The 16,236-nt window shown below is 36.0% G+C and overlaps 2 protein-coding genes across 3 annotated transcripts in view; one reads left to right on the top strand and one right to left on the bottom strand.

The window, feature by feature from the left end:
• The window catches only part of LOC128990907 (uncharacterized), a 51,267-nt gene extending 44,693 nt beyond the window's left edge, over positions 1-6,574 (top strand). For both annotated transcript variants that reach the window (XM_054413557.1, XM_054413558.1), the window contains 2 exons: positions 379-480; positions 6,401-6,574. In XM_054413557.1, coding sequence (XP_054269532.1) covers positions 379-480; positions 6,401-6,502 — 204 coding nt within the window. In that variant the 3' untranslated portion in view covers positions 6,503-6,574. The remainder of the gene's footprint in view (positions 1-378; positions 481-6,400) is intronic.
• A 274-nt stretch (positions 6,575-6,848) lies between these two features.
• The window catches only part of LOC128989637 (phosphatidylinositol N-acetylglucosaminyltransferase subunit A-like), a 30,188-nt gene continuing 20,800 nt past the window's right edge, over positions 6,849-16,236 (bottom strand). Inside the window, exons 6-11 of the mRNA XM_054411586.1 lie at positions 13,645-13,736; positions 13,362-13,567; positions 12,379-12,464; positions 10,266-10,449; positions 9,035-9,125; positions 6,849-7,030 (exon numbers count right to left, since the gene is read on the bottom strand). Of these exons, the coding sequence (XP_054267561.1) occupies positions 6,977-7,030; positions 9,035-9,125; positions 10,266-10,449; positions 12,379-12,464; positions 13,362-13,567; positions 13,645-13,736 (713 nt within the window). The 3' untranslated portion in view covers positions 6,849-6,976. The remainder of the gene's footprint in view (positions 7,031-9,034; positions 9,126-10,265; positions 10,450-12,378; positions 12,465-13,361; positions 13,568-13,644; positions 13,737-16,236) is intronic.

Raw genomic sequence — 16,236 nt, forward strand, 5'->3', positions numbered from 1 at the left:
AAAAACATTTTATTCTTTAATTTTAGGGTTTATTTGATGATTTGTGATATACTTTGGTGATAAAAGTCAGAGGACGAGCTATATTTTATAGTTAGACTGTTTTATTTGGTTAAACTAGTATCGAAATAACAAGAAACAAATTGTAAACAAAAACACCACTAGAGGAACTGGAAAGAACTAACATTAAAATGGTTATCACCTGATCCATAGGGATGACAAATCTCAAGTAAGGTTATGAGTTATTGTAGTTACAAATGATTATTTTATTATCATTGTTATTATTCATTTCCAACCCATTACAGAACACCTATTAGTAAAAAGCTAATAGTTAAATTAGTTTAACAATTAAATATATTATTAAAATAAATGATTTTTTAGTTCTACATCAGCTTGGGACTATCAGTAGGCAATGCTAGAGATTTCCCTGACGATTGTATCAACAAAGGCCGGCCCAAACCTTGGAAGAACACAGATCCTAAGGTATCGTAGTAAAACTATGTATTGTTGTACTAGGTATTGTTGTAACTAAAAATAAATTTGAAAAGGGACAAATTTGGTTTGGTCCCTGATCTATTTGATTTGATTAAAGTAAGTAAGTTGGAAGTAAGTAAAGATTTTTTTAATTTAAGGAATATCAAATAAAAAAAAATGTATTACTGTAATAATTGTCATACAACAACATAAAAACAGTTTTATTTGTAACCATCATATTTTAATTAAGGACATTAGTTGTAAGATTTGACTCTATTCAGTATTCATAAATACAAAAAATGAATAAAGATGATTTGATTTGATTTGATTACTAAGTCAGTGGCTGTTTAGGAATTATTTAGAAGAGGTGCAGGATTCAGCTAGCTTGATAACAATAGAGTTAATTGTAAATCTTACTAATATCAAAGATTACATATGCTAACGCATAATAGATATTGCAGCTTACGGCGATTTTGTGCCAAGTCGTTTTTGGACGGGGCCACCTTCACGTAGTTGGGTGGTCCCTCAACAGAGGCGCTGTGTCAAGTCTCGATCTGCATTACCGATTCAAGTTCGGGTGAGTTCGGTAATGTTCGCGTGCTCGGGATTAACTTGCCTGTACGCAACGCGCTCGCCGACCCGTCGTCATCGTATCTCCAGTTTGAAAGCACACAGCTGTCATTAATGTACCATAATTTTAATCTTTACAAAAATTGCAGTTATTTACTTCAAAATTAAAGTGACCATGTAACAAAAAGCTAAAGGATACTTAAGGTTAACTGATATAAACATGAATTATTGAATTAATAAAAATCTTCAAAAATTGCAGTCACAGTGATATAATGAGCTTACAATGTTATACTAGTTTATCTACATTGAACTTTACGTACATTTAGAGAACCCTTAACAATGTAGAAATTTATAATTCTTACAAGTTTTAATAATTAGTGACTGTTTGTAAGTTCTTCGACTTTTCTCACTTTTCTGTTTTCGGAATTTTTATACACAAAGTTCGCTTCCGGATTTCTAGACTCACGCAATATCTTGCTACTAATTCACGATGAGGAATGTATGGTTAGTCAACTACTACCTAACCATTCACTGGCTACTTGACTTTTTAAACATAGTTTGTAAGAAGAACATTTATCTACACAGATCGGCATTTGTTTTCAAACTACGTATTATCTCGTCACATTAAGGTCGATTCACACACATCAGTCCAGTCACAGTTCCGTTACAGTCCAGTCACAGTTGCATCCGTAATTTCTCAGTCAATTGTCCGTCAGTTGGTTTCAGTCAGTCTTCCGTCTCTAAAATTCACAGTAATTTATAGTCAAAATTTTAAAGTTATAAACATATATTCTATCAAATTATCATTGTCCATCTTGTTGATTGTTACAAACAGTACTCAAAATACAAACGCAATAACAATAACACTATTTTCTAACCTCAAACAGTTCCGTCAGGCGTCCGAACAATCAAAAAGTATCGTTGGAAAGAAATCTGAAATTGACTGACAGATGCCAGCAGAGTGACTGACGGGACTGCAACGGATGAGTGTAGATAGCGCAATAGAAAATCCATCAAAGAATATTTTTGTTAACTGTGACGTGCCTGAAGTGACTTTACTGTGACGTGCCGTAACTGATGTTTGTGAATCTATTTTTTATTGGTGTTTTGTAAGTGCCGTTTGCAACTGAGCTTTGAAGAAAATGTAGAGGATAAGATATAAAATATAGATTTTAGATTTGGATTTTTTTATATAGGTAACAAATCTTTCAACTGACGACTATGTAAAATAAATTTAAGAACACATAGTCTTAACAACAGCAGAACCTTAGTTGTACATAAATTAATAAATTAAAGAGGTTATCTTTACCACGTAAAAACGATATTTAGGTTTGAAATTGGAGGTCAGTCACACTCTCGCAATCACACGAAAGTGAACCGACCCAATTGACCCGACATCCCAATTTTGTATGGCCTGTTTTAAACATTATTTTAAACAATAGGTCGAATACTTTGTACTGGAAGCCTGTAACTACATTTTACAACAGGGATTTCGTTCGCATTCCCAGTATTCATGATAAGTTCTTGAATCAACATCAAGGCATTGTATATGGCGTAACCAGGTTTGGATTGGAGCGCCCTGGATCAGAAATTGCCTAACCACCCCTCTCCAAAATTGAACACCATAAATATATAGCCTAGGATACTTTATTTCCCTCTGAGTCTTCGTTGATCGCTATGTGATGAAGGGGCTGCCGCGAGATGGTGGTGATCGTCTGCAGAGGCAGTAATGAGTGCAGACTGCTGAGTGACAACTGGTGTACATTGATAGTTTGTTAGTACATAACTAGTCATGTTGGTACAGCTTCCTTTTTACTTCTCATATTATTTATAAAGCAGTTAGGTTCAAAATGCAGTTCACACACTATAAACTTGAATGTAAAGCAGTGTCGGGAAGGCCACCTTTCCGTTTTTTGATTGCCGTGTTTGCCATTTATAACATACACTCGTCTTAATACCTGGTATTGTTCATGAAAATATCTACATCATAATACGATTGTAATTCAACACATAATACTAACACTTCTTCACTCTTGCTAATCCATCTTCTAATAAACCTCGTGTTATTTAAATTAAGCAAACAACCACAAAATAAAGGTTAACCATAACAATAAACAACAACAAAAAATACGTAAATAGCAGCTGGTAATGTCGGCAATGAAGTCTTAGGTTGTGAAGACGTTCGCTAGGCTTCGCATGGAAATTGATTTCACAAAAAAGGCTTGGCTGCAATATCTATTTTGCGTTAGCATATGTAATCTTTGCTAATATTATAAATGTGAAAGTTTGTGTGTTTGTTTGTTTGTTTGAAGTTCAATCACGCATAAACCACTGGACGCATTGGGCTGAAATTTGGCATGATGATAACTCACATTCCATATTAACATATAAGCATATTTTTCTCAAAAATCCTTTCGGGCTCCGCCCCAGTGGCTCTGTAGTTCCCTATGTTTGTGGATTTCCTTTTTTTCAACGTGACGTAAAATTCCGGCCGCGAACTTGTGAGTTTCGCGACATCAGCTCGATGGATTAAACGCGGTATTAAACATATATTTTCACAGTTGTGAATTTAATCAGAATACATGAAATTATAAAAACCTAAAGTGTACGGCCCGGAATTTTACCCCCTGGCCAGACATATAAATTAGTGAGAATGATTAATTATCTTCATTCTCTTTTAATTTAATAGTAAACATTTTATAATTAACACGTTGACTGCGCGTGCCGACTTTAGTCGGCGTTGCCAGCGCTCCCAGGTGGCGCGCACCAGACCAACAGAAATATATTGAGTCAGTGTGAGCTTAGCCTCAGACGGAGACGTTATAATCGTTGCCAGCCTGCCAGCTTAGAATGCGAGCTTTACTTTGGCGTAGGTTGGTACTAAAATTTCCTGTAAAATCCTGTCTGGCAATGCTTTTGTCCCGGTTTCGGGGATTTTTTCTCTTCAACCCACATTACAAAGACACTGGATACGGATCCGTGCAGTGCTGCTACCTTTGGGTGTTTCAGTGAACTACATCCACTCTCGGGGTAACGCAGCACAGTCACCACTGCTCTTTTGTGATTCGTCAGACTGAAATATTTGAATGCCAATTGCGTTCGCTGATTCGGTTGCGCGCCGGGGCTTCCGCCACTGGGGAGCGCCTGTAAAGTCGGCGCGCGCAGTCAACGTGAAGTAGCCTATCTTAATTTATTTGTAACATCAACTAATCGAACAGGTTTTTAATTTTAATTTTGAGATTCGAGTATCAGGATTCGATCTTTGAAGCCAGCTGTTGATTAATATGACGTATAAACAAACATCAGAATGGTAATTAATTCGAAGATTTATTATACAACCGTGGTAAAACAATGTTTTTCATTTGTATTGTAACAATAACAAAATATGCCTTATTGTTTTTTTATGAATAAATGTTCACCCAATTATCATTTAAATGAGCTACTCAGTTTATTTTACATACTTATTAACCAACAGACGGCCCCAACAAACGCAAATCCCGAACATCAAAATTAAACAGCGAATTCTGTTTACTTAGTTTAGATTACAAAATAAATAAATAAAGATAGGTGACTAAATAATGAAATGTTTACAATTAATTAAAAACAGAAATAAGAAAATCAATCATTCAATTTCTAAAATTGGCCAGGGGGTAAAATTCCAGGGGGTAAAAATCCGGGGGTAAAAATCCGGGGGTAAAATTCCGGGGGTAAAAATCCGGCCCGTACATCTTCAGTTGTCTAAACGCTAGTTATATGGACAGGGGGTAAAATTCCGGTTTTTATCGCTAATCTAATTAATCACGCTCTGGCTATTTTCATTAGACTTCCAAATCCGCGGGGGTAAAATTCCGGAGCGAACAAACTTTTGGCCACTCAGCTTACTACGTCATAGTGACGTCAGCTTTGCCCAGGGGGTAAAATTCCAGGGGTATAAAATTCCGGCGACCCTGAAATTGATATAAAGGATAGGTGTGACGATTAGTTTTGATGTTAGGACACCTAAGTTAAATTATGTGTACTGTAAATTTTATTGGATATTGTCGTTTTATTTTAGGTCGTTTCTATTCAGACCTACTGGAAATTGTGTATAGTAGTTGTATTGTGGTGATAATAATTATGGAAGAGGCAGGTATGCTATGGAAGGTGGTATCGTTGACTAGGTCTATACACTTCTCAATTGACTATTACGGTCTCTACTGTAGGCTACTTATAATCAGTGTGCGTCTGTGCGAATCGGCTGCAAATCTCACTTCAACACTCTTCACATCGTAAAAATTGCAGAATTGCTGTTTTATTGTAAAATTATCGGATTTAAAATGCATATCGTGTAGGCCTATGATGGAATAAAAACATATTTGGTCACACAACATTTGTTTACAATATGATTTTTCACATTAAAACTGCAAGAAACTTTGTCTTTATATGTGTAAACTAGCTGATCTGAATTGTACACGGTTTTAACTGACTACTGAATTCCCGTACGTAGGACGGGCTAACACCTCGTTCATATTTAAAGGGAATTAAACATTTAGTCAGCTGTTTCAGTCAACTAAGAAAGTTGATTCCATGATATGCAAAAGCATTAAAAAGTTATAAGATTTACCAACAGGGTGCAGCACTATAATTTTTTTGCATTTATGTTAACAGCTAATTTGAACTAAGCAGCAACAAAAAACTGTGATACGCAATGAGAACTGTCAAAGTAGGATTGTTTACAGTTATGTTTATGTTTTTAATGTCGCTAATATTTTGTGATTTTTTGAGAACTTTTTATAATTGTTTTATTGTTTAGGTGAAGAGGTAGAACATTATGGCTATGGTAGATGAGTAATACCATAGTTTACTGTAAATTTAAAGAAGCAAATTTAATCTAAATCTGTCCTCCCCAATTGCAAACGCAAAGCTTGAGTATAACTGCAATAAGCATTTTACGAACTTATATGCCAACCCCGTACGAAGGACGGGTACTCTGCTAGTACACAAATAAAAGATCACAAAACAAAGATAAGCTATATTAGGATGTTTGGTGATCTTTTATCTGTGTTTTTGTCAGCCCTTGGACTCTTTTTGTTAGGTTAGATTGCTAGACTCCATCTCTTTTTAAAACAGTTCCCATCTAGTCAATTTTTTATAGTCACTAGGCTTTCCTATAGAATAAAAGTACGATATTGCATACAAAATATACTATACTGGTATACCTGGAAAACTAAGACAGGCCGATTTTCAGTAACTGAGATCTGGACCCCTCAGGATGATACTCTGAACCTAATTAGTATTACTCCACACCAAAAAACTTAAAATTTCAGTTAAAAATAGGATCACAAACTTTACTTATAATTATCATGAAACATTATTTCAGGCGATGCTGAAACTGTGGCAAGACAGAGAAAACTGGAAGGCAACATGGACTGAAGAAAACTCCTCACTCATTATTGATCATATCAGAGTTACTGCAATCTAAAAGATACTGTACAAACGTTTATTACATCATTACATCTGTTAATTTCAAATATAGCATCATTTTATTACGAAAGGTTTTGTATAATTATTTGAGTGGTAACAATCCTAAACAATGTTTTGCGCAACAGAAAACGTAAGAAATAGACTAACCAACACATGTAGACTTTTCATCCCAGTGTAAATTTTGAAGCTCGTTTTTCGGATATAGTTCATGTCCGCTGACACTGATCGATATTGTTGACAAAATAATCATGATAGTGATATATCAGATAAAAGATTTCCAGCCAACCAGAACTTATCAGTTTTTACATCAAAAATTAAAAACGGGAATAAGTTTACAGACAAACTAAATATCCACAAAGCTTTATTAAAATAAGAAAATAAAACAAGGAACACAGTGGTATAAATCAAGATAACTTTCAAAATAATCTGGTAATACTGAAAATATTTAAAACTTAAGGTATAAAAAGGAGGGTCAGCTTTTTGGCTTTCTTGGTTTCTTCGTATACGTTCTGGCGATGTCTATACCCTATAAACAGGTAGTATAAAAATTAGTTAATCATTAAGGTAAAAATTAGGAGCAGACTAAAGAAGCCTAAACATTACATACAAAATCTAATCTAAAATTTGATAGCATACTTGAGTACTTGTTTTAAATTTTGAATCGTTAAATATAAAATGCATAATGAAATGTATAATTAAATTTACAAGTTCAACAAGGCCAATATATAAAAATTTTATTTTATTGACTGCTAAAATAGTCAATAAAATAAAATTATTATATACTAGTGTAGATGTTGCTCGAATTCGAGCAATTGCAAAGTGTTACATGATTTATTTCAAAACGAATAGCAGTCATATTTACAATGAGTTTAAAAGAGTCAACTCAAAGATTACCGGTGTGTAGGCTAACTCAGACAAAGTTTATCTTCGTTATTGATAAACCTAAAGCATTCAGGCCGGTTTTCTCCTTCTCAAAATACCTTGCTGTACAGGCAACACAGGTCATTGACAGATTGGCCAATTGAGAACGGAAAGTCGTTTTGGGGTAGTGTTGGGCCAGGGTCAGGTGCTGACTGTGTTGAGTTAAACACAGAAAACATACTACTAAACCTTTACGCGCCACTGTTCTGTAGCTGCGGTAGTTATCACGATTACGCCTCCTGTCTATGTTTCGTTGTCGTCGCGTCGGAGGCATTTAAAAGAAAAAAAAACAACAAATAAACAAATTATAGCTACGCAAAACAACGATAAATGCACAAATTTAAGTTACAATCATGCTAACACGATCCGTCATAGCGACACAAAAACAACGATAAATACACAAATTTAAGATACAACCATACTAACACGATTCGTCTTGGGGGTTATGTTTAAACAAACTCAAATAGTAAATAAACGTACTCAATGTGTTTCATTGAATTGAAATAGTAGTTTACGCAACGATTGCGTTAAGTGAGTCTTTACGACACGAGTAGAAAATTTAAGGCACGAGCCTTGGCGAGTGCCTTAAAAACTTCTACGAGTGTCGTAAAGACTATTAACGCGAGTTGCGTACACTACTTTACCTACGATCGTTTTTTAATTACTATCAATCTGGATTTAATTACTAACAATAACTACTGATAACTTTTTAGAGAGGTTATGTTTTCGTGTATTGTCATTGCCACTGAAAGTGATGCAACGACTTGTTGTAGAATCAGCTGATTTCCTGTAATTACGTGTTTGTTAAACTTCGTTAAATATTACATTGCTAGCAGCATTCTTACCATAAATAATATTGTATCAGGTAGAATTCGGCAAATATTTCATTTATTTTTGGACTTCCACCAACTTAATTAAGAATACGCGAGTATCAACATGAACAAGTCGGATCAATAATTAAATTGGTCAACTGATCAGCTGATCAGCTGATTAGTTGACGTTCGAATCATTACAATTTTAATTCTTTTCTCTCAATACTTGAACCTCATTGGTCCGTTACCTGTGTGGATATGAGAAAACTATGCGGATATGAAATGAAACTATGCGGATATGAAAGTAAACAGCTGTAAGGTGAAACTTTTCAATTCTAAGAACTGGACTGAAATGGCTACTTTAAAAAACGGTCGTAGGTAAAATAAATAACAGCAGTTAAATTATACAGCTGATAAAAATGTAAACAATTATGTTCTTCATAAGGATAACATGGGAACTTTCAAAGCCACTGGGGCAGAGCCCAAGGGACTTTTAAAAAAATGTAATGCCAGTTTGCAAATCTTCGCGACACGCTCTTTCCAATGAGACGTCAATGGATAAAATCGGTTAAGAAATGGCGGAGGAGTTCAACCGACAAAGTTTCATGTAGCGTATTAATTATACAGATTGACCTGGTTGAACTTGTAAGTTTAATCATACATTTCATTATTAGTTGCCAATATCTCCAATATAAGTTATAAAATGCATAGTTAAACTAAGGAAAATAAGAGACTAAATGTTTTGTATACATACAGAGAACATACATACATACAGAAAGCCAAGAAGTATAACTTACCTGTCTAGGAACGAACCACTCTAGTATTTGTAGTATCAGGTACATAAGAGATACGACCAGAAGGAATGGTAAAACGTTGCTTCTCATATAGCTGAAACAAAAATAAAAGTATAGAAAAAAAAAAAAACGCTGAATAAACAGGCCATAATGCTCCTCTGACATGACGTCATCATAGACGACGGCGATGACGTAAAGTTTGCCGTTTGTGATCAGCTGCTTGATTTAATCTTTTCTTGGATAACAAAAATGATCCCAAACGGCAAACATACGTCATTGCCGTCATCTATGAAGATGTCATGCTAGTTTAGCATTATGGCCTGTTTATTTAGTGTTGCTTTGGCTTATTACAATTAGCTATCTTTGAAAAACAATGGTAGCCTGGTAAGTAAGAGCAAGAATGTATTATCTACAATGTTCAAAAATAAAAAAATAAGTTAAATTTTAAAGTTTAATAAAATTATTCCTTGAAGCACTTTTAAATGTTTTTCTTGTGAGTATATTTGAGTTATATTTCTACTTAATATGGAAATTGTACACCACAATTTACACTAATAAAAAATAATATGCCTCAAGCACAGGTCATGGAGGTCACAATTTTCTACTTACTGGATCTAACTAAAAAATACCTCTCTGTAAATTTTTTTATAAAGTAGATCAAATAAAAAAAATAACTTGGTCCTAGACAGACAAAAAACCGTATAAAAATTGTATTTTGTGGAACATTTCCACCAAATTTCACATAGATCTGGTTGATAAAATGGTGTAAAAACGTAGGATAGAAGAAATTTTGTCCCGTATTTACAAAATGAACAGATGATCACAAGAACTGAAGACTTTCTGCACCACTGACGTTCCTGGAAGACTACGACAACATAAAAATGTGGCAATAAATTTCAATTGTGAATTTTTGCCAAAAAAAATCAAATTGTACCTCACAACTGGCAGGACAATGACATTGCAATGTAGGAAAAGTACAAATGATATGTTGCGCACACCATCGGATGCATACTAACGTAGAAATGCTCTGATGCTGCGGTGGCAGCAATAACCTTGCCCCAAGCGGTGCCGATGTGAAACGTCCGTTACTTTCTGGACGGCTCTCGTATCAAGACTATCTCCCATACTGTATAGTAAATGTGACATAAAGCATATCTAAAAACTCAAAAGGGATATAGACCCTTTGTTGCACAACAAAATGCTCTCTTTAATTAAAATTTACTGTAAATATTACCTTCTAAGTTGCTGCCCAATGGTCTTGGCAGATTCATTGGTAACACTAGCGTAGACTCTCTCTGTCCGCTGTGTGACGTTGTGCCAGCTGTAGAGAGATGAGACTCTGCGATGACAGATCTCCGGGTCAACGATCTTGCCATGACGGAGATCATCCAACGCCCTTTCCAGTCCCTCCAACAACGCTATAACATCATGAATGAATATCCCTGCTACACTAGCTTCGAATATACTGTCCAATCATCCAAAACGTTAAATTAACCAAAAGGAAGACAGAAATTCAAAATGAACATGTTTGTCAAGTTCAACAGGTCACCGCTTCTCACAAGTGTTGCCACAATCTTTTCGGATAATCGGTCATGGACAGAAAAAATTAGAGACTTACGGGAGACAATCACCCGTACCACCGTGAACGCAAGATTTACTCACGGATGCTAAATAAAAGCACAGGGGACAATCAAACCAAACAAAAGTAAATGAAAAATAATCTTAAATATCTTATCTTACTAATATTATAAATCTGAAAGTTTGTGAGTTTGTGTGTGTGTTTGTGTGTGTGTGTGTTGCTCAATCACGCATAAACTACTGGACGGATTGGGCTGAAATTTGGCATGATGATAGCTCACATTCCCGATTAACATTAAAGCATATTCTTATCCCAAAAATCCTTTCGGGCTCCGCCCCAGTGGCTCTGAGTTCCCCATGTTAATCTTATGATTTTTCATATTTAAAAGGAATTAATGCATCTTAACAGCTGTTTCAATCAAACAAGTTGGTTCTGTTCTATGATGTTCAATAGTATAAGTTACAAGGATTACCAACAGGGTGCAGCACTATAATTTTTTTTATTTATTTATGACAACAGCTAATTTCCAACCAAAAGGTGAGTGAGCGTAGCGAACGAACTTCAACCCTGGAGGCGAGTTAGCGTAGCGAACGAGCTAACCTGAAGGCAAGTGAGCGCAGCGAACGAGCTTTAACTTAAAGGTGAGAGAGCGTAGCGATTGAACTTCAACCAGGACGTGAATGAGCCATGCGAATACTTATGAAGTTATAGCGTAGCGAACGAGCTAACCTGAAGGCAAGTGAGCGCAGCGAACGAGCTCCAACTTAAAGGTGAGAGAGCGTAGCGAACGAACTTCAACCAGGACGTGAATGAGCCATGCGAATACTTATGAAGTTAAACGGGGCAAAGCCCGCGGGTACAGCTAGTTATTAATAAAAGTAAAAATACTGTATCTCATTTTTCCTGTCCATGACCAATCATCCAGAAAAATTATATGCCCGATTAACCCAAATTGTTTTGGATTTCTCATATACTATTATTACTAATATTAGTAGTTATTTATAGTTAGTTAGTTAGTTATTTACCAACCTAAGTACATATTAAAGAATACAGTAATAGCCCGCTAATCCGGCATCCAATGGTCCGATAATTTCAATAATCCAGCTTCGGTATCCATTTTTATTCTGTTTCATGCCATTTTAAACACTGTTTGACAGTGAGTCAGGAGCGATAGACATTGGGAGCGATTGGCAGGATCAAAACAGTGCCCTTTTGATGGTAGCAAGAAATATAACTACTCAACTACCCAGCTAAAATATATAATAAAAACCTAAACCAGTGTCCCTTTATGGTTTACTGAATTTGTTTTCATAGTTAAAAATAGGGATGAGTCGTTTCTCGATACCACCAATACTTTGACATTGGTATCGGGGACTATCGGTATAGAGAATCGATCATCAAAAGTCGATTGTGATACAGATACCCGACACCCGGGTCTGAATACACGTCTGAAAAGATCACACATCGGAAATTTACCACAATTGCTTTGTTTTTGCAAGACGACGATGACGTTTTCATAACCACTGGAGATGATGATGATGTCTATACTGCTGCGGTAGATATTCATGATTTTCATGAACTATAAGAAATGGTATCAGTACGAGAATTGATTTTTCAGGTATCGGCACTGTATCCGTATCAAGAATCGATAAATTTTGGTATTGACACATCACAAGTAAAATACAACTTAAGTATAGGCTACTTTAAAAAGAAAGAAATATCAATACTACAACCAGTTACAGACCCTAAAGTAAATGTCAACACTTACAAGAGACAGTGGGCTCAGTGAGGTAGATAAGATCAGGTGGAAGTACTTCTGGTATCCCTCCCACCCTCGTACTGACTACTTGGAGTCTGCAAACACCGTTACAACATTGTCAACACATGAAAATCAAACATTCTTGCACTACTATTAAAAAAAAACAACAATAATAACAATTTTTATTATTCCATAGTAATTAAATCAAAATAAAAACCGTAATTGTATAAGCAGTGTTTGAAAAGCCTAAAAGTTTATCCATGAAACAACACTCAATTTATTTTATCATAACCAGTGATTAAATATATAGTTGACTTGCATCATGCAACTGAGTATGGTTCTGTTTTTTTAGAAACATAAACTCACCTTTAGATTTTTACCATCCAGTAATGATATCTTAGTATAATTCAATTTTAAAACTAAACAATAAACTAAAAGTGATTTCAGTAGAACCCTGCTTGACCAGACCTTCCCGTTACAGTATTAATTTTTACTGGAACGCTCATTAAGAAAGAAAAGCCGTGGGATCTAATTTTATCAGGTAAGTTAGCAGAATCCCTTCCCCTTAAACAGAAATTCCATAATGTTCATTTAGCTTTCCTTTAAAATACAAGCAATAGACTATTTCATCTAGGCTAGAATAGATGGACTATAATTCCCACTAGGCCTAGTGGTGATCAAAACCAGAAATTTTGAATCTTAAAACCGAAACTTTTAAAAATCAAATCCTGAATCTCAAAGCAATCGTACAATGTTTACTAACCAGTCAAAAGTAAAAGAAACTATATTCCTGGACCTTACATAACATGAATAAACTAATGAAACACTTAAATAATTAACATAGTAACATCAATATAAGTTCAATAAATTGATTAAATCCATACAAAGCTTTTAACTCTAAAAACTTGCTAATTAAATCTCAACATTTGTTTAAAGTTAGTGGTTTTGAGATCTGAGCTTCTGTTTTGACACATCACTATTCTTATTCTTACCCGCAAGACGCCGCCTCCACTATAGCCATGCAGTAGGCCTCCGTGAGAGAGGTGTTGAGGAAGATGTGTCCCTGAGTGAGGACGTCTCTGACCTGCGAGTGTTCTAGACTACCCAGCAGCTCCACCCGGTCCTCCAACCCCAGGTTGGTGCGAACCTCCTCCAACAACCCTCTCTTGGGCCCGTCGCCACCTACCAAGAAGTGAACCTTGTGAGACCACAGGTGACACAACTGTCGAGTGATATTGACTACGGATCTACCCACCAGCCTCTGGCAACACTCACCATGTCGTACTTGACGCAAACGTCCGCCATCACCTGGGCCAGCAGGTCGATCCCCTTGCGGTAGACGAGGCGGCTCACAATCACAATGGTAACTGGAATCACAGTTTTGTCAAATGTGAGGTTAAAATATAAGTCTTTAAAGTACGCTTTAGGTGAAACTAACAACGATTCCTCATGAATATGATTCATTCAAGTTCTATTTCTCTAAATTACAGCACATTACAAAAGGGCGCGAGCTATTATGGCAGTTTTAACATGTTCGCTGCAGCCCTTCAAATGGTAGGCGTAGCCCCAGTGCGGCGCAGCTTGCAGTAACAAACCCGATAACCAGATGATTGACTTTCAAATTTCGGTTTGACGAATAGCAAATAACGTTTGATGGTGTCCTGCTTTACGACGAGAGTCAGCGTAGTTTGCTAAAACACCCACAGATAGCAGCACTGCTTGGAACCTAGCCGGTCCCATTATATTGCCAATTGGAGGGAGAAAGACTGGACCAGTTGACTTTTAAGCTTGCAAGGCAGGGATTTTATGGAGAAATTTTCTACCAACCTACACCACAACAAAAAGCAAGTCACACACTACACATTAACGTGATATAAGTCTGCCTGGAAGATATACGAAAGGCTTGCCGAGCGTTCCCTATCAGGTACGGACGCACCCTACGGGTACCGAGCAACGTACCCGATCGGGAACGGCCGCATACAATGTTTTAATGATTTGTAGTATTGGTAAAATGTCCTTTAAATTACTACTTTAGATGTTTTATAGTACTTAAAAATATTCATGCAAATAGTGGCTCTGTCATTAAATAATCTGTCACACATAATTACTGGAGTTTCAATACCTCCAACTAAAGGCCCTTGTAGACGGGCCCAGTAGTGGCGTCCACTGTAAGTGGCCAGTATTGGCCGCCACCAATAATTGTGCTACTGGCCTCATGTATAGGGGTACTGGCGCCTTTTTACGGCAAGTAGCTAGTGGCGGCCAATAAAGTCAAACTGGTTCGAGTTTTGTGGCCAGTGAAGCGGAAACTAACAGGTCATGTGACCTACTGGCAGCCATTATTGGCCGGTTCTCAAAGTGCCGTGGCCGCCAGTTGAGCTTTTTCAGTCACAGTGTGAGGACTTAGAAGCTGTGTAGATCATTGTTTGTGATTAGACCAAAAGTAATTTCTGTGCTGTGCTGACGTTTGTGAATTAACATGTCGAATTCGAAACCAACCAAAGATAGCGACTCAGAAAACCGTTGAGGAAGAGAAAAAATAACACAATTAAGTGGGGGCCAGATAATATTCATTTTTAGAAACGTTTAAAAATTATGAACTGCTGTGGAATGTACGCCATGACGATCTCCAACAAAGCGAAAAGAGAAAGTAGTATGCTATACTAGTAGTAGTATAGTAAAGCTATCGCCACTTGCTAAATAATGTAGCGGAACTTCTAATTTTTGCCTGGCAGTTATTGCATTTCTCATAATTGTGTCTCTCTTAGCAATACTGTATTTGGCTCTACTGAGCTCAAAAGCCAGTTAAATATTGTTCAACAGTCATTCTCAATTGTCTCTTGTACTCTAAAGGATCTTCCACTGACAGTTCATGAAACAATGTTGATGAAGCTCCAAGGGTTTCTCAACGGCTTGACCCAGTCTTTTACCCACACTCTATGTTTGTTTAAAATTGTTTTCAACTCAAATCAAATCAAACATCATTTATTCAATGAAAAACAAAAGTAACAAAACCGTGTTCTAAATAGTAATGGAACTTCCTCACATAGGCGAAGCCTGTGCGTGGGGAACGAGTTATAATCAGTCCATCCATATTTTACAATCTAACATAGTTTTAATAATTATTATTATAACTCCTCACTAACAGCTAAAACACATTCACCCACCACTTCATCAAAAGCCTCATCAAATTCACTATCACTCTCCATATCTATACTTATTTAATACGCAAGCAGGTTTTTTGTGACAATTACTCCTCCGAAACTACTGAACCAATTGACATGTTTTTGGTGTCATTGGCAAAAGCGTAACGTGAAGTTGTGCAGGAAATTTTCCTTTTAAGGAAATAATTAGAGAGTGAGGCCCTGGGGCCCTTTAATGTTTCATATTTATCCATAAGATTAACATGGGAAACAAAATTTGTTATGGAACTCCAGCTGTTGTCAGAAATTAAAAGTGAAATATTTATTGATGGTATCCATGGTAACAAAGAATAAACCCACAAAATTTAAAAATTTAAACAAGCAGAACTAACTGTCAAATTAATTTTGATTTCACAATTCCACACAGCTGGTTCAAACATATTAAATACTGCATGATTATTAGAACAGGAACGGTAGGGTTCATAAACATTAATAAAATATTTCACTCGCCCGAATAATTTTTGTCTATGCCCGAATGTAAACATTTAACATTAATTAAATGGAACTGTCAAACTATATGTTAATGTCATTAGTATGGAATTCTTTCAGTTACATCATTTGTTGATCGAGTTTGTTTCAATATTTTTGAACTGCTGTAATAATATTTTACAGGAAATAATTGTTAGATAAATTCATGGATATAAGTAATAATTCAGATTCATCA

The sequence above is a fragment of the Macrosteles quadrilineatus genome, unplaced genomic scaffold, assembly GCF_028750875.1.
Source record: "Macrosteles quadrilineatus isolate MER2022 unplaced genomic scaffold, UCM_ALF_1.0 Scaffold_3__2_contigs__length_128488019, whole genome shotgun sequence".
Lineage (NCBI taxonomy): Eukaryota > Metazoa > Arthropoda > Insecta > Hemiptera > Cicadellidae > Macrosteles > Macrosteles quadrilineatus.